Source organism: Emys orbicularis, chromosome 7 (assembly GCF_028017835.1).
Source record: "Emys orbicularis isolate rEmyOrb1 chromosome 7, rEmyOrb1.hap1, whole genome shotgun sequence".
NCBI lineage: Eukaryota > Metazoa > Chordata > Testudines > Emydidae > Emys > Emys orbicularis.
In genome coordinates, this window is record NC_088689.1 from 110,275,475 (window position 1) to 110,298,175 (window position 22,701).

Genomic DNA, 22,701 nt, shown 5'->3' on the forward strand with positions numbered 1-22,701 from the left:
TGTGGTACTCTGTTTTCACTAGTTTCTGTTTACAATTCAGCACTGACTTGGAAGTTACTATAATTTTAGTGCCAGCGGCCTAAAATACTCTGGATGCTGCGTATGCAATTCAAGTTAGAGAGGTGTGTGTGTGTGTGTGTGTGTGTGTGTGCGCACACACACGCGCCAAGCCTAGGATCTACTTGATGGAGGCTGTAAGGGCATACATGGCAATAAGACCAGGCAGGGATGGGCCCCTCTTTATGCACAGTGATGGAAGTGCCCTCACAACATATCAGTTTGTTACAGTTTTAAGATTGGGACCGATGAGGTTGCAGCTCCCAGCACATGAATTTGGTTCCCACTCACTCAGGATTGGGGCAGCAACAGCAGCAGCCCAGTTAGGTCTGGGGGCTAGCACAATTCAGGCAATGGTGCTTTGGCATTCTGAAGCATACAAAATATATCTGAGACCCCAGGTAGGGAATCAGTGTTAATTTTCCATTATCGTTTCCACACACACACCCACACACACACCCCAAAAAAGAAGATACAAAGCAACTCAAGATAGTTCAGTCCCAGGCAGTCTGCAAAGAGCTACAAAATAATCTCTCAAAACTGGGTGACTGGGCAACAAAATGGCAGATGAAATTCAGTGTTGATAAATGCAAAGTAATGTACATTGGAAAACATAATCCCAACTATACATAGAAAATGATGCGGTCTAAATGATCTATTACCACTCAGGAAAGAGATCTTGGAGTCATTGTGGATAATTCTCTGAAAACATCCACTCCATCTGCAGCGGCAGTCAAAAAAGCTAACAATGTTGGGAATCATTAAGAAGGGGATAGATAATAAGACAGAAAATATCATATTGCCTCTATATAAATCCATCTTACTCACACATCTTGAATACTGCATGCAGATGTGGTCGCCCCATCTCAAAAAAGATATATTGGAAAAAGTTCAGAAAAGGACAAGAAAAATTATTAGGGGCATGGAACAGCTTCCGTATTAGGAGAGATTAATAAGACTGGGACTCTTCAGCTTGGAAAAGAGACGATTAAGGGGGGGATATGATGGAGGTCTATAAAATCAGGATTGGTGTGGAGAAAGTAAATAAGGAAGTGCTATTTACTCCATCTCATAACACAAGAATTGGGGATCACCAAATGAAATTAAAACAAACAAAAGGAAGTATTTCTTCACACAACGCACAGTCAACCTGTGGAACTCTTTGCCAGAGGATGTTGTGAAGGCCAAGACTATAACAGGGTTCAAAAAAGAACTAGATAAATTCATGGAGGATAGGTCCATCAATGGCTATAGGCCAGGGACACTATCCCTGTCCATCCTGGCTTCTGTTTTCCAGAAGCTGGAAATGAGTGACAGGGAATGGATTACTTGATGATTACCTGTTCCGTTCATTTCTTCTGGGGCACCTGGCATTGGCCACTGTCGGAAGAGCGGATACTGGGCTAGATGGACTACTGGTCTGACCCAGTATGGCCGTTCTTAAGTAAAATATAGTATTTTAATTGCATATGCAGCAACCAGAGCATCTTAGGCAGCTGGCACCAAACAGAAACTAGTGAAGATAAACTTACAAAACACCATAAAGGAAACTTACAACTGTTTTTAATACAAATGCTAAACAAAGCATAGCGATGGCCAAGCTTATATTTTTATATTACTCATAACCTATGTTAAGAATATTAAGGTTTCACAGTCAAGTGTTCAAAAGTTAGGAAATGCCAGAATTAGTTACCTGTACAACCGTAATTCAGATCTTTATCATGCATATGCAGTCTTGAAGTACATGATCATGTACTTTTTCCATACAATCCCAGTCTCCTTTAGTGCATAGTGTGGACAGTTATGTGGAACTGAATAAGGGTTATGTAGTGAAAGACGAGTCTGTAGGATCCCTACCTCATTGGTGGCAACAGTTGGAATGTGTATAGTGAGTGAGACGGGACTGCTGAAAGAAAGGATCATACCACTGATCTCACAGGCATGTTGTGAAAATAAACTCAATGTGTGAGAAGCAGTCACTGTAGTGATGAGCACCACAGAAAAACCTATGAGGAAATTAATAATTAAGCCTTCAGAATAAGGTTTAAATAGTGTGTAGTGAATGAGACATGAGGATATGCATTGAACAATGAAGATCCATATTAGATGGCTGCTCATTAAGTGAGCAGTAGCCATAAGTGCACAGAATAAACAGGAGTTCTTTAGAAAAATAGTCAAAACTGTCATAATGCATATGCATAAGGGTAGTGAATTTAAGGATACACAGGCAGCCTTATTCTGTTATTTCCTATATTTTTGAGAGCGTGACTTTGCATCTTTACTGTTCTTCTGAAATAGTTCTTTTGTATAATTTCCTATCCTTTTTTAAAAGGAGAAACGAAAAAACTGAAATCCCATCATGTGGCATGCAATCCACATGGTTCAGCAGCAGGGTTAGAACCTATAGATATCTGCCATTTGAGCTAACTGAGTAACTGATAGCAGTATTAAGTTGTAATCCTCTGTGGACCAGCACTACAGAGGAGTGGGACACTTTGCCAGTGGGTTTCAAAGATATATACTGCTGATTAGAGAAATAGTGTGACTCTGGGATATTGGGTTCCATTTGAGGCTGTGGAGGGCAGTGTGCTCTAGCAGGCACAGTCTTCTGCCCTGTCCCTTCCAACCTGTTCTAGTCTTCTCTTCCCCACTACTGGCTTCTGTTGTTAGTCTCCTTGCCCAGTAAGTCCTAATCCCGCTGCTCCAGATTGCCTGTCCCAGTTCTCCCACACTCCCTGATCTGTCATTGTGACTTGCTCCCCCAGAGCCTCTGGTTCCTGTTCTGCCCATCTTTCCTCCCCAGCTCCCAGACCTTCCCTCCTTGTCCAGCCAGTTAATCTCTGCCTCGGTCCTTCCCTCATAATGTCATAGGTCCAGTATTTGTGCTATGTGACTCAGAGACAGGGGGGACTTCCACACTGCCAGGGTGTCAGCCAGAGGGGGTCATTGAGAGCACAGAAGAGACAGACTCCCTGCATCCCTGACACACAGGCCATACTCACTCTAAAGCGTGGGGAACCACTGGTGCTTTCCAAAGATACCCTTGTTCTCAGAAATGGCTGAACTTGTTTAACTGAAATTGTCTCAAAAAATTCAGCCTGAGGCTAACACCCAGCATGGAAAACTCCTGACCAAATGGTTATAAACAACTGGGAAAACAGGATGTTTTGGGAAAGGTCAGGCAAACTCAATAGGTAATGCTACCAGCCCTGCATATAAACTCTTTGATTTGGAAGATGGGGAGTGGGTGGAGCAGATCACTAAATCCAGTTAGAAATTGGAGAGTAATGCCATCAAATATTAAAGAGAAATGGGTAGCTAGTAGGTTAGAGGTTTGGCTACAAACTAGGAAGCTTATAAATAGAGTAAATTAAAATATTTTAATTTAGTCTTAACACTACTTCCTCTTGCTTCCTGCAGGTGTATCACACTTTGTTTTGGCCTCTTGAATGGACAGTACCCAGCAGAGACAACAATACTTGCTATGCAAAGATAATCTGCAATAAGCATGACAATGTATGTATTATAAATTGGAATTTGTCTCCACTGTGAGCATGTTAACCTCAGAAGTAAAATTTCTAGGCTACAGACTCAAGAACATATTTAGTGATTGACTTGAGGCCAGGGTCTCAGTTTATGGCCAATTCCAGACACTCGTTCTATTAATGCAGTATCCAAGTACATTTTATTAAAAACTTAAACTTGTTCTTTTGATCCACCAGGTAACATTTGGTTGTGTCTAGCAGATTGAGCAATTGGTAGTTGGTATCCGATTAATGCCTTATGAAACTTTGTGTGTCAATTTCATAACATTCATTTGGGGGTGGATTGTTATAGTTGTGTTCGGATTTTTGGGAGGTGGTTGTGCCTTATTTCTGGTACTAAAGAAATTCAAATGTTTCATTGGGTTCCAGTTAAGTGACCTTGTGTTGCATGCCTTTTTCATAGAGTTTAAACTTGCATATTCTTAAGTTTCTAACTTTCTTAAGGAAGTATACCCCTTTCTGTTCAGTTTCTATCTCTTTTTGAGGATAGAAAACTTGCTGCTGGTTATAAAACTCTGCGCTGTACATTTTTAATAGGAAAAACAGGATTTTGTTGTATGCCCAATATGCTTTTAGCTGCAACAATACTTGGTACCTTCTAATACATAACAGACCCAACCCTGAAGAAGACCTAATTTGAGAAATATAAAATACTGTAGCGGGGAAGATAATTTGGCATAAAAATGATTGGTAGTTGGGAGCAGAAACACTGTTTCTAAATACTACATTGTATCTAGCTATATGATTGAGAGGAAGTGAGCTTCCTGGATTCTTCAGTGACGATCTGGTCTGTTTATAAGACTGATGTATCACTGAGCATTAGAACTTCACTGCAGAAACTATATAAAAACACCTGGGGAAGGGGAGTACCTAGTGTGAATTTCAGAACCCTCTATTGAACAAGAAAAGCTGAAACAAACACGGCGTAAATGGATGTTTGCGTATAAGTAATTAATACCGTATTGTGAGATATTTAGTATCCTGCCTTAAGTATTGTAGCCAGATTCAGTGTGGAGATAACTAACACTGACACTTCATGGGAAATTTACGCAAACATTCTACTTTGAAACAGTCCTGTTGCTGAGTCATTTATATTTAATAAAATACACAAGAGAAATTAATACAGAATTTTTGTTGCTTAAAGATAACCGCCAGTTTCCTCCATTGCCTACAAGTTATTCTTGTCTGCAACCTCATTTGCCACTGCAGTCAGCTGTGACTTCAGAAACCAATTAAGTTGATAAACTCAAACCTACAGTAGGTGTATTACTCATATCAGTAATGAGAGGGGAAGAGAAATAGCCAACTAGGTAAAGTTCTCTAAATAGAACTTTTTGCAGGCATCATGAGTAGGTATTTAAACTCTGCCTTCATATAAAGAAATATAGTACTACTTCACAGATCAGCAACAATCTGAATGTATTGTGTCTCTAAAATAATAAAAGCCAACTGGCATAGAATTAGGCTTTGTCTACACTGGCAAGTGAAAGACACAATTTTTGTCATTCAGAGGTGTTAGTAAAACACCCTCCCGAAAGACACAAGTTTTGTCGACGACAAGTGCCAGTGTGAACAACACTAACACCACTCGTTGAAGGTAGAAGTTTTTTGTAGGCAGGAGAGCTCTGCTGTCTACAAATAGCAGCTACACTGTGCGCCTTTTAACGGCACAGCTGTAGCAACATGGCCATGGTGCTAAAAGCTGCCTCCGAGCATCTGTGCCAAGTGTACTATTGACTCCATTCATTTCAAGACAAACCTTAAGTGAACTGGAAGTCGCTCTTCAAATGTGAATATGAAACTTTACCAATGCAAAACCTATTTTGCTCTGACCTAATTTTTTTCTTTAAAGAACCGTGTGATAGGATTTCATGTTCTTGGACCCAATGCTGGAGAAATTACCCAAGGTTTTGGTGCAGCAATAAAATGTGGTCTCACGAAAGAATTACTTGATGAAACAATAGGTATACATCCAACATGTGCAGAGGTAAGGGGGAAACTTCAACTTTTTCAAACCAAGAGTTAGTTACTACTTAATATTGAGGGAAGTTACACATGTGCAGGAAGAGAATAGACCCAGGGTGACTTAAATCTAAAATGTCATCACATTAAACATTTTATTTTGTATTTTGATGGCAGTCCAATGTTACTTTGGCTTTTTAATATACGAAGTGTGACATTTCTTGTAAATAACTAATTACGCAGTCTGCATCTTGTCTTCCTATTTCTACATTTGTAGAAGCCTAGCTTGTGGTATACTATAAGGGGCAACCAACAGCCATTTAGACTACTGCACAAAGCATTAATAAATCCCAAAAGTCATTGTTTTGTTTTTTGTTTTTTTTACAGGTGTTCACTACAATGGAAATTACAAAATCTTCCGGAAAAGATATCACTCAGGCAGGCTGCTGAGGTTAAACCCTGCTGTTTTTATGTTTCTTGTCATGTACACTTATCTCTTTGGAAGGCTTAAGAAGTGTGAAATACACTTGAGTAAAATAAATGAAAGCAGCAGTAGCATCAAATCTATTACAACTAGAAACGATGCATTTCTTAAGCTTCCTCAGTAGATAATGTTGGCAATGGAAAGAATACAACAGCAGGGGAAATGCTAACTATAAATCCTGACTTGCTTGGAAGTGGCACGTAAGTGCTTTTTTGAAGTTTTGGCTCAGAACCCCATTCTGAGGCGAGCTACGACTGATGACTTACCTTGCAAACTTAGGAAACCTCTTTGTCCGGTCAGAAAACTGAGCTTCCTTCTGAAGGAGCTTTTGAGTTGCATAATTAATTTAAAGTTAACTCATTAGGTTCCTGTGTGTGTGTGTGTGTGTGTCTGTTTGTTTTGGACATACGGATGAATGTCTAATTGTATTACTCTTGCCAGCAGCTCATTTTACAATTCATGTTGGGTCACTTGTGTGTTTGCAGTGACTAACATGGATTTTAATGCTGTTCTTGACTTAATTTCAAAAAATGGTCATAAATCAAATACAGATGCTAGGCAGTGCAGCTAATGCACTTGCATTTAACCTCTAAAGACCTGGCTCAAGTACCAAATAAGTTACAGGTGAGAGAATTTGTGATCTTGTCTTACTTAATAGTTGCTTTGCCACCATAACTAGTAATAGCTTCCTGAGTCACAGGATTTTAATAGTAGGAATCTTGTGGGTCAGAGCTGAAGTACATTGAAAAAGCTCCTAAAACTTGTTGATATTTGTCCTTGCAATCCATGAGCCTAATCAGTGCTGACAGTGTCAAGGTTCATTTCCACACCAACGTGTAAAATACTACATCATGTAAAAGTAATCTAACCTACAGTTCTGGACTATCTAATAAAATTGGAGTCTATATTACCATCTTCTCTCCCCATGTTATCTGTTCCATTAATACAGTAGCTAGAGAAATGGCTACACCACTAGGCACTAGAATTCACTTTATGGACTTTAATGAACAACTTACTACTGTTTTAAATTGTATGTTGCAGCAGTGAACAGTGACTCATGCCCTGTGTAGTTCCTGTATAGTCAGCAGCTCGAAACTGTTCCTCCTTGTTCTCATGTTATTTTGGGGAAGATGTCCTTGAATTTGGTGCTTCAGTTTTGTCCAATGAGATGTTTTGAAAGACTATTTTGAACACTGTCTTATATAGTTTTTAACTATTTAATCTATGGTGTATCATGACATTTAAAGTTCAATAAATGAACAATTGCATATGATGTGTCAAATATTTTGATCAAGATACATTACATTTATATGGCACCTGCTGTGGGTAGAAGGGGCTGTGTATCTTTGACTTATTTAGGAGCCAGTGAACTAGATCTCTTGACACTTCTGGAAGATTTTTCTCAAGCAGTTACAATCATACTTATTACTCAGTCTGTGTACATGGAAGGACCACTCTCTGCATACTAGATTTTAGTGGAGAAGAACAGGACATCAATTCGGTACCAGGAACTGTATGCACTTCAGGAGGAAGAACTAAGCATAACTTTGGCAATTGAAAACTGCAGAAATGTTAGGTATATAAAATATATGCTTAAGGAATTTGACTAGATTGTTAGCATCATCGTTCGTTGCAAAAGGTGCTAGAATACTAACAGTTCTTGGTTTTCATATCACTTGGGATTGACTGGGGGGGTGGGAAGCACACTACAGTGCCCACAAATGCCATAAAGTACCAGCCATTATTAATTCAAAAATAGGATGGTCTACTGAATTTGACAGTACCATCTTCCTGCAGAACTCTCTGGCCTTTCTTTTTCATTTCTTCCATATCAATATTGCCCAAGTCCAACCCTACTTGAGAGTTTAGATCATTGCAATCATCACTTCAGCAAAGTATGTACTAGAAACATACTGAGCATGAGTCTTGTCCGGGCAGCCTTACATGGATACCACATGTGCAGGGGTTATCTGTGCTTTGGATCACTCCATTGTAACAGCTTAAAAGGAGACCAATGAAATTACACATTGCTTTGTGTGGAGCTTGTGCTTAGATGAATTGAGTGGCAATATAAATTCTAATTTACAACCATGCAGAAGATCTAAGAATGGAGGAGCAAGCATAAAAAACACATTCCAGAAGTTACTACTCTTGCATCTCATGATTTGATGAGCAGTAAATGACATAGCACAAATTACTCAGGTCACATGTTACATTATGATTTTATTTATAAAAGGTTAATAAATGATGCATTGTCCTGTTGGACTCTAATCATAAGCAACCTATTAAGATCTAACAAACAAGCACACTGTTTACAAACTCTTACCCATGTCTGTAACATGCTTATATTAATCCATTATAAACTAGTTAATTGGAGCCTTAATAAACTATGGCCAATACTTGTAAAGTATTAGCCTCTACATATTAACTGAAGAGATTGAAGTGTACAGTAAATAGTTTGTTCAAAGAGGAATGTTAAAAATGGTATCAGTCTGCTCACGAGGAACATTCTGCTTGTAGCAATTCATCAGTGGCACTTAACTTTAAAGCAGAGATCAGAATTGCAGCAAGGTTTCATTGTAAGCAAAAGAGATCAGGTTTGCATCAAATGTGATTATGTAAAAGAATTAGGAGTTGAGAAATAAAAACTCAGTCATTCTGTTGAGCGTGGTGTTAATGGGCTTGTTGGTCTTCAACCTAATTATAGCCAGGACTGGTGTGCAATTCTCTGCAACAGCATTTTCCTCTAATAAGCTTTGCATTTTACTTTCCTGGAGTTTGGATGTTGCATGGCAGCTCCTGAGCCTCACAGGAGAGGAGCTATCAGACCTGCAGCAGCATAATATCCTCAGCAGGCCCTTTTTTCCAGCATCAAGATCCTCATAACCAGGATCTCTCAGGCATGCTGTATGTCAGGAAGCATCATGAAAGACATGGCAAGTGGGGATTGAGAGTCACTGTGGTATTGTCAAAATACTCTAGTAGCAGGTTTGGGAGCTTCACTTGTGCTCTGCTAGATTAACTCATTCCGGGTGCAGTTCTGTAAAGGCTTTGATGAAGCCTGATTCCCTCAGTTAATTGAATCCTCCCCTTTTGTTGACATGGCTGTAGTTCTTATTCCTCTCAAGTACTAGGTATCCTACAACAGTATGCTGCACTTCACTGCTGAAGCATATTACAGACATGACTGCATTCATGTGAGCAAGCAAAGATTTTAGCATAGTCTGGGAATGTGGGTCAGATAGGCCTGTCCCTTCTCATGCCAGGTAAACAGAGGATTCTAAGTACTAGGTACTTTCTCATATTCTCTGTAAGCACAGGAGCTAAAAAGACTGTTTAAAGCCAGTGGCAAGTCTTTTTTTTCTTTGTTTTGATGGCAGAAAAGCCTGTCCCGATGCGCCTCTATTCATGTTTGTCTTGAGTTTCCTTGGGTAAGTTGATGGAGTCTGCTTTTTAAAAAATGTATGTGATAGTCTCAATGTAATGGCAAAAAAGGCACCTCAGCCTGAAACTTACCTGAGAAAGCATACTTATGTTCCAGCTCAGTTGCAGTGTCAGCATTCATCCAACATATAAGGCCATACTGTGTCAAACCAATGGTCCATCTAGCCCAGTATCCTGTGTTCTGATCAGGGGCAATACAATGTCCTTCAGAGGACATGAAACACTAGCTAGGGCATCAAATTATCTCTGGTGCTAAGCCCTGCTAAACAGCCTCTGAAACATTTCAGTGACAGTCTGAAAACTTAGTTCCTGTAATGTGGATTTAAGCTTCCCTTTAAGCTCATGATTGTCTCTACCCTGGTCACTGCAACTACTATTTCTATACCAGCAGTTCTAAGGCCTGGTCTACACTACGAGTTTAGGTCGACTTTAGCAGCATTAAATCGAATTAAGCCTGGACACGTCCACACGATGAAGCCCTTTCTTTCGACTTAAAGGGCCCTTTAAACCGGTTTCTTTACTCCACCTCCGACAAGGGGATTAGCGCTAAAATCGGCCTTTGCGGGTCAGATTTGGGGTAGTGTGGACGGAATTCGACGTTATTGGCCTCCGGGAGCTATCCCACAGTGCTTCATTGTGACCGCTCTGGACAGCACTCTCAACTCAGATGCACTGACCAGGTAGACAGGAAAAGCCCCACGAACTTTTGGATTTCATTTCCTGTTTGCCCAGCGTGGAGAGCACAGGTGACCACACAGAGCTCATCAGCACAGGTAACCATGATGCAGTCCCAGGATCGCAAAAGAGCTCCAGCATGGACAGAACAGGAGGTACGGGATCTGCTCGCCATATGGGGAGATGAATCAGTGCTAGCTGAACTCCGTAGCAGTAAACGAAATGGCAAAATATTAGAAAAGGTCTTAAAGGCCATGAAGGACAGAGGCCATAACAGGGACACACAGCAGTGCCGCGTGAAAATTAAGGAGCTCAGGCAAGCCTACCACAAAGCCAGAGAGGCAAACGGAAGGTCTGGGGCAGAGCCGCAAACATGCCGCTTCTACGCGGAGCTGCATGCCATTCTAGGGGGTGCAGCCACCATTACCCCAACAGTGTGCTTTGACTCCATCAATGGAGAAAAATGCAACAAGGAAGCGGGTTTGGGGTACACGGAAGATGATGATGATGAAGATAGCTCACAGCAAGGAAGCGGAGAAACCGGTTTCCCCAACAGCCAGGATATGTTTATCACCCTGGATCTGGAACCAGTAACCCCCAAACTCACCCAAGGCGTGCTCCCAGACCCTGAGGGCACACAAGGGACCTCTGGTGAGTGTACCTTTGTAAATATTACACATGGTTTAAAAGCAAGCGTGTTTAATGATTAATTTGCCCTGGCAATCGCGGCCAGTACAGCTACTGGAAAAGTCTGTTAACGTGTATGGGGATGGAGCGGAAATCCTCCAGGGACATCTCCAGAAAGCTCTCCTTCATGTACTCCCAAAGCCTTTGCAAAAGGTTTCTGGGGAGGGCTGCCTTATCCCCTCCGCCATGGTAGGACACTTTACCACGCCAGGCCAGTAGCACGTAGTCTGGAATCATTGCATAACAAACCATGGCAGCGTATGGTCCCGGTGTTTGCTGGCATGCAGACAACATCCATTCCTTATCTCTCTTTGTTATCCTCAGGAGAGTGATATCATTCACGGTCACCTGGTTGAAATGGGGTGATTTTATTAAGGGGACGTTCAGAGGTGCCCGTTCCTGCTCGGCTGAACAGAAATGTTCCCCGCTGTTAGCCACGCAGTGGGGGGGAGGGGTGAAGTGATCATCCCAGAGAATTGGGTTGGGGGGGTAGTTGGGTTTGTGCTGCATGTTAACCCGGAAACTCCAGCCCCTCCTTTTACATTGCAAACCCATTTTACATGGCCAACCCAATGGGTCCTTGGTATGGGAAATGAGGGTGCTGCTGTTTGAAACCATTCCCACATGTTATGAAGGTTAAAAAAGCTAAAAGACTGTGGCTTACCATGGCTGCCTGCAAGCCGAATTCTGTTGCCTGGCACTGCGTGAGTGATCTCTCACACCAAACCGGCAGGCCCTCAATATAAGAGGAAAAATGCGACCTTGTAACGAAAGCACGTGTGCTGTGTAATGTGAACAGCAAAATTTAACGTGAAAGAGTGTACCCATTGTTCTCTAAAATGTGTCTCTTTTTTAACCACCTCTCCATTCTCCTCCACCAGCTGCAAATGTTTCTCCTTCGCAGAGGCTAGCGCAGATTAGAAGGAGAAAACGGCGGACTCAGGATGATATGTTCACGGAGCTCCAGATGTCCTCCCACGCTGAAAGAGCACAGCAGAATGCGTGGAGGCAGTCAATGTCAGAGTGCAAAAAAGCACAATATGAACGAGAGGAGAGGTGGCGGGATGAATCGCGGGATGAACAGAGCAAGTGGCGGGCTGAAGATGATAGGTGGCGTCAGCTTGCAGACAGAAGGCAAGAGTCGATGCTCCGGCTGCTGGAGCATCAAACTGATATGCTCCGGCTGCTGGAGCATCAAACTGATATGCTCCGGCTGCTGGAGCATCAAACTGATATGCTCCGGCTGCTGGAGCATCAAACTGATATGCTCCGGCTGCTGGAGCATCAAACTGATATGCTCCGGCTGCTGGAGCATCAAACTGATATGCTCCGGCTGCTGGAGCATCAAACTGATATGCTCCGGCGTATGGTTGAGCTGCAGGAAAGGCAGCAGGAGCAGAGACCGCCGCTACAGCCCCTGTGTAACCAACAGCCCTCCTCCCCAAGTCACTCCACCCCAGATGATTGCCCGAGCATGGGAAGGCTGGCCTTCAATAAGTTTTGAAGTTTTAAACTGCAGTGTGTCCTTTTCCTTCCCTCCTCCCCCACCCATCCTGGGCTACCTTGGCAATTATCCCCCTAGTTGTGTGAGGAATTAATAAAGAATGCATGAATGAGAAGTAACAATGACTTTATTGCCTCTGCAAGTGGTGCTCGAAGGGGGGAGGGGAGAGTGGGGTGGTTGGTTTACAGGGAAGTAGAGTGAACTGGGGGGGGCGGAGGGTTCATCAAGGAGAAACAAACAGAAGTTTCACACCGTAGCCTGGCCAGTCACAAAACTGGTTTTCAAAGCTTCTCTGATGCGCACCGCGCCCTGCTGTACTCTTCTAACCGCCCTGGTGTCTGGCTGCGCGTAATCAGTGGCCAGGCGATTTGCCTCAACCTCCCACCCCGCCATAAATGTTTCCCCCTTACTCTCACAGATATTGTGGAGTGCACAGCAAGCAGCAATAACAATGGGGATATTGGTTTCGCTGATATCTAGCCGAGTCAGTAAGCTGCGCCAGCGCGCTTTTAAACGTCCAAATGCACATTCCACCATTCCACCATTTGGCACTTGCTCAGCCTATAGTTGAACAGGTCCTGGCTACTGTTCAGGCTTCCTGTGTACAGCTTCATGAGCCATGGCATTAAGGGGTAGGCTGGGTCCCCAAGGATAACGATAGGCATTTCAATATCCGCAATGGTTATTTTCTGGTCCGGGAAGAAAGTCCCTTCCTCCAGCTTTCGCAACAGACCAGAGTGCCTGAAGTCGCAAGCATCATGTACCTTTCCCGGCCATCCCACGTTGATGTTGGTGAAACGTCCCTTGTGATCCACCAGGGCTTGCAGCAGCATTGAAAAGTACCCCTTGCGGTTTATGTACTCGGTGGCTTGGTGCTCCGGTGACAAGATAGGGATATGGGTTCCGTCTATCGCCCCACCACAGTTTGGGAATCCCATTGCAGCAAAGCCATCCACTATGACCTGCACGTTTCCCAGAGTCACTACCCTTGATATCACCAGGTCTTTGATTGCCCTGGCAACTTGGATCATAGCAGCCCCCACAGTAGATTTGCCCACTCCAAATTGATTCCCAACTGACCGGTAGCTGTCTGGCATTGCAAGCTTCCACAGGGCTATCGCCTCTCGCTTCTCAACTGTGAGGGCTGCTCTCATCCTGGTATTCTGGCGCTTCAGGGCAGGGGAAAGCAAGTCACAAAGTTCCATGAAAGTGCCCTTACGCATGCGAAAGTTTCGCAGCCACTGGGAATCGTCCCACACCTGCAGCACGATGCGGTCCCACCAGTCTGTGCTTGTTTCCCGGGCCCAGAATCGGCGTTCCACGGCATGAACCTGCCCCAGGAACACCATGATTTCCACATTGCTGGGGCCTGTGCCTTGTGAGAGGTCTATGTCCATGTCAATTTCCTCATCACTCTCGTCGCCGCGCTGCAATCGCCTCCTCGGCTGGTCCTGGTTTTGCTTTGGCATGTCCTGGCTCTGCATATACTCCAGGACAATGTGCGTGGTGTTCATAGTGCTCATAATTGCTGCGGTGATCTGAGCGGGCTCCATGATCCCAGTGCTATGGCGTCTGGTCTGAAAAAAGGCGCGAAACTGACGGAGGGAGGGGCGAGTGACGACATGGCGTACAGGTACAGGGAATTAAAATCAACAAAGGTGGCTGTGCATCAGGGAGAAACACAAACAACTGTCACACACGATGGCCCCCCCAAAGATTGAACTCAAAACCCTGGGTTTAGCAGGCTGTTGATTTCACGGAGGGAGGGGGAAGCAAATGAATACATCTATTTTTTTACATCTTAAGCTGGTAGCAGACGGTGCAGCATGACTGATAGCCCTTGGCATCTTCTGGGTGCTTGGCAGAAGATACTGTACTACGACTGCTAGCCAGCATCGTCAAGATGGTTCAATAGGACTGCTGGCAGGACTGAGTCTCCAGGAGACAAAGCATGTCTGCCCAGGTGCCTCTGATTGAACTGGAATACGATAATGACGGATACCAGTCGTAATACACCATCTACTGCCAAAAGACAATTAGCTGCTGCTGTGTAGCAATGCAGTACCACGTCTGCCAGCACCCAGATGACATATGGTGACGCTGAGCTGACTCCATGCTTGCTGTGGTATGTTGTCTGTACAGGTAACCCAGGTAAAAAGGCGTGAATCGATTGTCTGCCGTTGCTCTGACGGAGGGGGAGGGGCCTGATGACATGTACCCAGAACCCCCCGCGACACTGTTTTGCATCATCAGGCATTGGGATCTCAACCCAGAATTCCAATGGGCGGCGGAGACTGCGGGAACTGTGGGATAGCTACCCGCAACGCTGCGGAAGTCGACGCTAGCCTCGGTACTGTGGACGCGGTCCGCCGACTTCATGCACTTAGAGCATTTTATGTGGGGACACACACAATTGACTGTATAAAACCGATATCTATAAAACCGGCTTCTATAAATTCGACCTAATTTCGTAGTGTAGACATACCCTAAGAGGCTATAGCAAAATATAGTATTTTTATATGGTAAATGGCTGAATGAACCTTGTTCTAGATTGTGATCTCACCATTATCAAAATAGAAATGACATTTTTAGGCCCATTCTGCAAAATGGATGGCGTGAGATGAATTCTTCCCATTCCCTATTTGTAAAGAAAATACTAGTGTTTAGCATCTTATGCTGCTTAGTTTCTACAGTTAATGTCTACTGGGACAAAACTCTTAACAGAGCAGTCTAGTAATTGAGGGGATAAAAACCCTTAACAAGAAAAGTGAAATTTACAATCTTTACTTTTATCCCATTAGAAAATGTTCTGTAGTTGGGGTAGTAGCATAGAAGTCGAAGCCTGTTTTGGTAAACTAATCTAAGCAAAAAATAAGTCTAGGGCACTCAATTTCAGACTTAAAAGTGGCCATTCTTCAACAAACAAACTTCAACGAGAAACTGCAGAACTGGAATTCATTTGCAAACTTGACACTGACACCATCAAATTAGGCCTGAATAAAGACTGGGAATGGCTGGGTCACTACAAGAAGTAATCTCCCATCAACTGTTGAGTATGGGCCATCCACCCTGATGGAATTGGCATGGTTAGCACTACAAAAAGTAATTTTTACTCTGTTGACATTCACACCTTCGTGTCAACTGTTGGGAATGGGACACATCCACCCTGATTGAATCATTGACCCCCCCCACCACCACTTGGTAAGGCAACTCCCATCTTTTCTTGTGCTGTATATTTATGCCTGCCTACTGTAATTTTCACTCCATACATCTGAAGAAGTGGGTCATAGCCCACACAAGCTTATGCTTTAACAAATTTGTTAGTCTTTAAGGTGCCACAAGACTCCTCCTTGTTTTTGCTGAAACAGACTAACATGGCTACCCCTCTGAAACTCATAATTAAGGTTGAGTCTGTATGTGCATCATATCTCTTGAAGCAGTGAATAAACACCAAAGCTGCACATTTTACTAATAACTGGAAGAAATGTCTCCAAATGCAGGAATGGTAGTAATTATAGCTAATGTAAATATGAAAATATTAAATTAGTTTGTGCTACATAGTGTTTGACTGACTGTAATTACAGCTTGAGTATTGTAATTTGTCATTAGTAACACCTGAACAGGTAGTTATCTCTGTCATAGTTTCACAAGCTAAGCTGTATTTGAGTCATGAGGAAAAGGCCAACGTTTTTCAAACAGATGAAATTTGAAGTATTTTACTGTGACTTTAAAAGGACGACTGTTTAAAAAAAATATTGTCTGATAGTTAAGTGGGGCTGGCTGAAAAATTTCAGTCAAATTTTTAAATGGAAAACCTTTTGTTTTGACTAGTTGCAAGTTCATAGAAAGTTTACTTTCCTTGACCACTTGATTTTTATTTTTGTTTGTTTAAAAAAAAACTTGGCAACTGGAAAGGAAATGTTTTCATTCAAAATTCTGTTTTTTCTTTTTCTGCAAAACCCCAAAAAATTCCAACAGAAGATTGATAAAAACTGGATTTTTCATTTTGTCAGTGTTCTACGTGGGGGAAGGGGGACACTTCCTGACTAGAGGTACTTTTTCCTTAGTGTTGCTACACATAGTTGGATTATCTTGTAAGTGTAGAGAATAAAATTCTCAATATATCTTTGTGAATTGGATAACATTGTGGGTAGTTGGTTTTATGGTTGTGGGTCTTTTACACAGCAAGAGAGAAGATAAATGAGGTGAATTTCCAGTCACTGTTCAAAACTGCAATGCCTAATGAATACTTAAGAGAAAATATGATAATCTGTACCCCTTCAAACAAGTCATGAGCATTTATAATTTACATATCTGAGACTAACTAGCAAGAACTCTTCCAGAAAAGCCATGGAGTCCAGACTTAAAGAAAAAAAAGAAGCACTTCTGAGGGAAAAAAAATTAAGGTCACTTTTATACATGGCCAAGGACACAATTCCAGTTTCTACAGAACCTTTACATGTCATCTTTTTAAAAAGTTATTTTAAAAAGGTACTTGAAAATGTCTATTGTTTATAATAACTATGATTACGCTCAGAGTGGATGGGGAAAATATTGTTTGGGCATTCGATAGTGACAGTGGTGCAAAATACTGTCGCTGGTCACTTGTACTTCCTGTTTCATCAACTAGCATAACATCATATGTAAATTCCTCATCAGACTCTCTCTGCCAGATATTGTTTTCCAACAACACTAAAGCTAAACATGAACAGGCATGAAGCAGACCTATGTAGAGAGGGAGGAAAGGAAGTTGAGAGGTGGGCCTGAGCCTTTTTATTAGTGGCCTGCCCAAAAGGTCCTTAAACGTTAGTGAAAGAGAAGAAAATCTTCTGAATCTTCTTTCGTAGGCTTTAGAAAACTTAAAAACCATCCAACAAATCACCCACAATATGTTACTTAAAAGGAATTCATTAGAAAATATTTTTGTAAATTAGTCAATTAATGCTTCTATTTAAAGGAACACTTAAATAAAAGTAAATAAATCTGGCCCTAAATTTAGATTTTTGTAAAGAAGACTTGTAAAAACGTTTCACAGAAAAAAAAAATCACTTAAAGCTTCCAATTGAAACAGCAGATTTTTAAACAAACACTCCGCTGCAGGGTTTGCAGTCCAAACTTCATGGCCATGAGAACCTGGAAACCAGTGTCCTTGATTCTGAATGACCAGATGGGAAAAGTAAACAAGGAGCCAAGAAAAAAGGAACTAGATTTTTAAAGTTTACAGTTTTAATGAACTAAACTGCCCATAAATCAGTTTGGCAATCTGATTAGATTTTGTCCATTTAACTAGAAACAATTACAATTTTTTTTCCGAAAGTACCTAGGCAACTAAATTATTTGTCACACTGACTTTCAATAAGACTCAACCCTTTTGAAAAGTTTACTCCTACATACGTTAATTTAAGAGGATAAAATAGAAGAGTCATCTGTACATATTTGCGACCTGATCCTTGGTAACTTACTTGTGATGGCTTCAGTTTAGGAATACTTTGTATTTTGCCACAATTGTCTTAGTCTGCAATATTTTCTTATTTCGCTTAATTTCCCTATGTTAAAAATATTATAAAACTAATGGACACTGTGTCTTCGCAGGACTGAGCTCTTAAAATACAAAGTTGGTGAGATGAAGAAGGATCCTGTACTTGCTTTTAGGGTCCCCTGTTAACAAATAAAATATGTTTAAAATAAATTGAAAACCCTCCTTAAAAAAAAGTTTAAATAGGATTCTGAAAGTGGCATGTTGCCCTAGGGTCCTCAGGAGGAGAGGGGTAGCAGGGATGTTGTCTGGGGTGGGTGGAAATAGCTTACAGCATTTTCAGCCTTTTTTTTTTTTTTAATTTGCAGACCCCTAAACATTTTCAAATGGAGGTGCAGGCCCTTTTGGAAATCTTAGACAGTCTGCAGACCCGCAGGGGTCTGTGGACCACAGGTTGAAAACCACTGGCTTACAATGAGTATCCAGCAACTCATTGGCTGGAGGGTCCTCACTGCCTTAGAAACAGCCTAATCAATCTATTTGTTGCCTTGTGAAATAAGGCTCTTAAATTCACACCTAACCTTTACATAAATCTGGTGTGTCAGTATCACTCCCTGTGTAGGCCAGTGGGGTCTCTGAGGAGAGGAGGGATGAGGGGGGGTCTCATGATGGTGAGGGATTCTGATGGGGAAGGTTTTGGGGGGGGGATCTGCTGGGGAGAGTGAGGGGAGGTTTTGGGGGGGATCTGTGATGGAGGGGGTGGGAGTAAATTTGGGGGATCTGTGCTGGAGGAGGTGGGGGAGATCTGTGCTGGGGGAATGGGGGGAAGTTTGGGGGATCTGTGGGGGGAGGGATGGGAGGTTTGGGGGATCTGTGCTGGGGGAATGGGGGGAAGTTTGGGGGATCTGTGGGGGGATGGGAGGTTTGGGGGATCTGTGCTGGAGGAGGTGGGAGAGGTTGGGGGGGATCTGTGCTGGTGGGGGAGGCTTGACCGTTGGTCTGTGGGAGGAAGAGGGCTCTTGAGGGTCGCTGGGGAATGTCTCCCCCCCATCAGCCCCTCCGGCCCCCCCGCTGTGGGGCGGGGAAGCGCCCAGGGCCGCAGGCCGGCGTGGACTCGTTGCCAGGTAACGCAGCTGCCCCTCCGGGGCCAGGCTGCCGCGGAGAGACCCCGTTCTTGGCACGGACGCGGAGACCGGGGGCGCCGCTCGCACCCTGCTGCAGCAGCGTCCGCGGGCCAGAGGGACGGGGCGCAACCGCTGGCTCCCTCCAGGAGCAGGACCCAGCCCCCCAAATACAGCGCGTCTCCCACCACCTGCTCCGGACCAAAATTAGCGCCCCCCTCCCCCGTAAGAGATCCCCAGCCTGAGCCTCCCACCTGTCTAACCCCCTCCACCCTAGTTCCCTCCCCACCCCAGCTCCCTCCCACCTACCTACCCCCATCCACCTCCGGAGCCCATTGCCCTCCGGCCTCCCACCTACCTGCCCCCATCCCCCTTCAGAGCCTATTGCCTCTCCAGACTCCCTCCTACCTATCCCCATCCTCCCCCGGAGCCTATGGCCCCTCCAGCCTCCCATCTACTCACCCTCATCCCCCTCCAGAGCAAGAGCCCCATGCCCCTCCAGCTGCCCCAGCTATCCTCACTCCCTCCAGAGCTAGAATGTCCCTGCCCTTCCAGTTCCAGCATCCCATCTACCTTCCCCCATTCCTCCAGAGCAATAGCCCTCAGCTCCTCTTGTCCCTGTCCACCCTGAAGAGCCTTCCTGTTTCTCCAGTTTTCTGTCCATTTTAGCAGAGTCCCCCAGGAAGGACAGCCCTTCCTCCCATCTACCTAATCCCCACTGCCAATACCAGAGCAAGCACCTCCATCTTCTTCAAACACATCTCTGTTTCCTTCCCACTTTTCCACTGCCACTTCCAGGCCTCTCATTACAGCCACCATTGCTCTATTATATTTTTATCACTCTTTTAAAGTTTAATTTAATTGATGGTTGATGATCCCCCTCCCAGCTGGAAGGAGAAGGATTATCCAAGTCTCTCCTTGATTGCTTAGAGTGGCAGCTTCTTTGCATTCCAGATCCCTGCTGGCCTGGGGAGCAGGAGACTGGAAAATGAAAGTTGGATTGCAGTCTATCCTCTCTCCCCCATCCCACCCCCAATCTTTAGCAGAGGAGTAAAATGGTCAAGAGCAATAAGCCTGGGATTGCTCTGTGCCTGAATTTGCTACTGATTGGCTGGATGACTTTACAGAAGTCATTTCACCTCTCTGGAGATAATGATACTTTCCTAACTCATACGAGTGTTGAGATGATTATTTAATGTGTGCACAGGACTCCTAAGATATAAAATGGTGTATAAGTGTTAAGAGCCCTATGTAATTGAAAACAATTGCTTGGTGATAGCCAGAAACTAATCTACATTAGCATTATGTGAGATCCTGTTTAAAGGCTGTTGAGAAATTAGAGTACCTTTTTCCTGGATTTTTCTTTTAAGATGACAAAGAGAATTTAAAAGGAGTGAAAGAATCTTAAACAGGGATGACTAAAACCCTAGGCCCGCTAGCTGATCTTTGCAGAGTGTCCATTCAGGTCAAGAGAGTTCCACCTGGGCAGAGAGGTTGGCCCATGTGGTCAGACTGCAGGATGAGGAGTTGGGGAGAGGAGAATGGTCTGGTTAAGGCACAGGACTTAGGTCAGGATACCTTGTTTTTGTGTTTAGCTCTGGCACAGACTTCTTATGTGACATTGGGCAAGACTTGCAGCCTCACTCTTTAAATAGGCCATTGAGTTTGAGTGCCTGAGACACCTTGGGCCTGATTTTTCAAATGTGCTGAGCACCTCTAGCTGTCATGCACTTGCTACCTCAATATAAATAATAACATAACTTCTGAAAATTGGACTCAGGTTGAGTACCCACAACTATTTCATTCCGCAGAAAATCCTGTTTTCTCTATGTAAACTAACATTTTTATTTTTAAATTTCAGATTAACCTTCTGTGGGTTAATGACAGAGAGAAAACTACCAGAAATCAGACAGAAACTTCCCAATGATCTGATTAGTTCCACATTTACTGGCTAACAACTTTCCCAGATGGAACTAGACAAATCAATCAATAGTGCTGTTACTAAAAAGCCTAATGAAGATGCTGCAGAGAGTTGCAGGAAAAGGTGAATTTGATCGCTAAAATCAACATGCAAATTAAGAACATGGTAACACATTCCCATTGTCCTTTTTGGATTGCTATGAATTTACCTTGAATGAGTATGATTTAACAATGAATCTAACATATTTCTGAGATCCGTATAAAACTGCTAACTTTGTGTAACAGTGAGTGAACATATTTTATCCTGATGATGATCTTTTAAATACAGTATTTAAATACAGTAATCACTTAGATATGCAAACTGGCTGAAACAGTAACAGCTTAGTTTGTTGTCTTCATGCAACCTCAGTTTGGTTCCTTTTTCTGGCCTTGGATTCTGCAGGGAAGCAGTGGTTGAGAGCACTGTAGAAGCTATTAAACCGCTGAAAGGAAGGAAGCTTATTTCTCTGCAATGACCCTTTTGGCTGCTTAAAAAGCAGCTTCAGCTCCTAATGATCTCCATCCAGCTCTCCTGGGTCAGAAGTGTTAGAGGATTGGGGTGATATAGTAAATGTGGGCTTCTTATGGGAATCATTAACAATTAATAGAGCTGAAAAATTAATGACAAAAACCTAAGGCAAAAAATCCATTCACAGGGGGAATTCTCTGGAGTTCCTGGAGGGACTTTGGGTGTCAATAAATTGAAATGTATTATTTAAATTACCCATTGTTATAACCTAATTCTAATTTGTTGTTGTGAAGATTATCTTTTCTAGGTGATATAAATGTATCAGAAGATGACCAGAAATTAAAAGAGACAGTGAAAGTGTACGTATGTATAGAGATGAGGGATGGGCTGGTCCAGTTCCCTGATGAGATATAAGGCCTTTTTAGAGGACTTGAACATCCACTGAAATGAATTATGAGCTACAAAGTCCAGTCTCATCCTGCTCTGTTTAGAAGGATTGTGGGTTCCAGGATAGGAAGACTAAAGGGAGGGAAAACAGAAGGCTTTTCAGGGCTCTAACTAAGAGCCAGAGAACAGCTCCACCCAAAGAGAAATGAGAATGGATATTTGTAGATATAAGGCCAGAAGGGACCACTGTGGTCCTCTAATGTGACATCCTGCATAACACAGACCATAGAACTTTCCTAAATTAATTATTATTTGAACTAGAGCACATCTTTTAGAAAAACATCCAATCTTGGTTTTAAAATGGTCAGTGATGGAGAATCTACCACAACCCTTGGTTAAAATGTACTCCATTACTGACTGCCACATTTTGTTGCCATCTTTTCAGTTACCCTTTGATATCCTGTACAATTCTAAATAATGAAATAATAATCATTCTCCCTTTTGCAGAATTGCAGGAAAAGAAGTAACTGCAAAGGCCATTTGCTTTCTTACCTTTGGCCTCTACTTGGTTAAAAGCTTTACCCAGCAATGCTTAGATATAGTAGGAGGTAAGAGGCAGCAAATTCTAGTCAAATAAAGGGGGATAGAGGAACATTTAAATAAAAAGGAAAACCAAAGTCTGACAATATGATGATGGAAAAATATACTGAAGCATTTGGTGTGGGGGGGAGTGAATCCGACAGGAGGGAGAGGCCACAGAAATATGGAAAAGGGAGAATTTTACTCCTGTATTAACAAACTGTTTTGCCGGGGTGTTTAGCCATGCAACTCCCCATAAATGCAGCATTGCTAGCACTTGGCATAACCTCTTGAAAATAGACCTAAAGATATAATCCAAGTTTAAATTAAATCTCTATAAGGTGCCCGTGCA

At 42.9% G+C, this 22,701-nt stretch overlaps 1 protein-coding gene across 1 annotated transcript in view; it reads left to right on the forward strand.

The window, feature by feature from the left end:
• Positions 1–7,289, forward strand: part of TXNRD3 (thioredoxin reductase 3) — a 30,646-nt gene extending 23,357 nt beyond the window's left edge. Inside the window, exons 14-16 of the mRNA XM_065408519.1 lie at positions 3,478–3,573; positions 5,455–5,589; positions 5,952–7,289. Coding sequence (XP_065264591.1) covers positions 3,478–3,573; positions 5,455–5,589; positions 5,952–6,014 — 294 coding nt within the window. The 3' untranslated portion in view covers positions 6,015–7,289. The remainder of the gene's footprint in view (positions 1–3,477; positions 3,574–5,454; positions 5,590–5,951) is intronic.
• Positions 7,290–22,701: the final 15,412 nt, after the last annotated feature.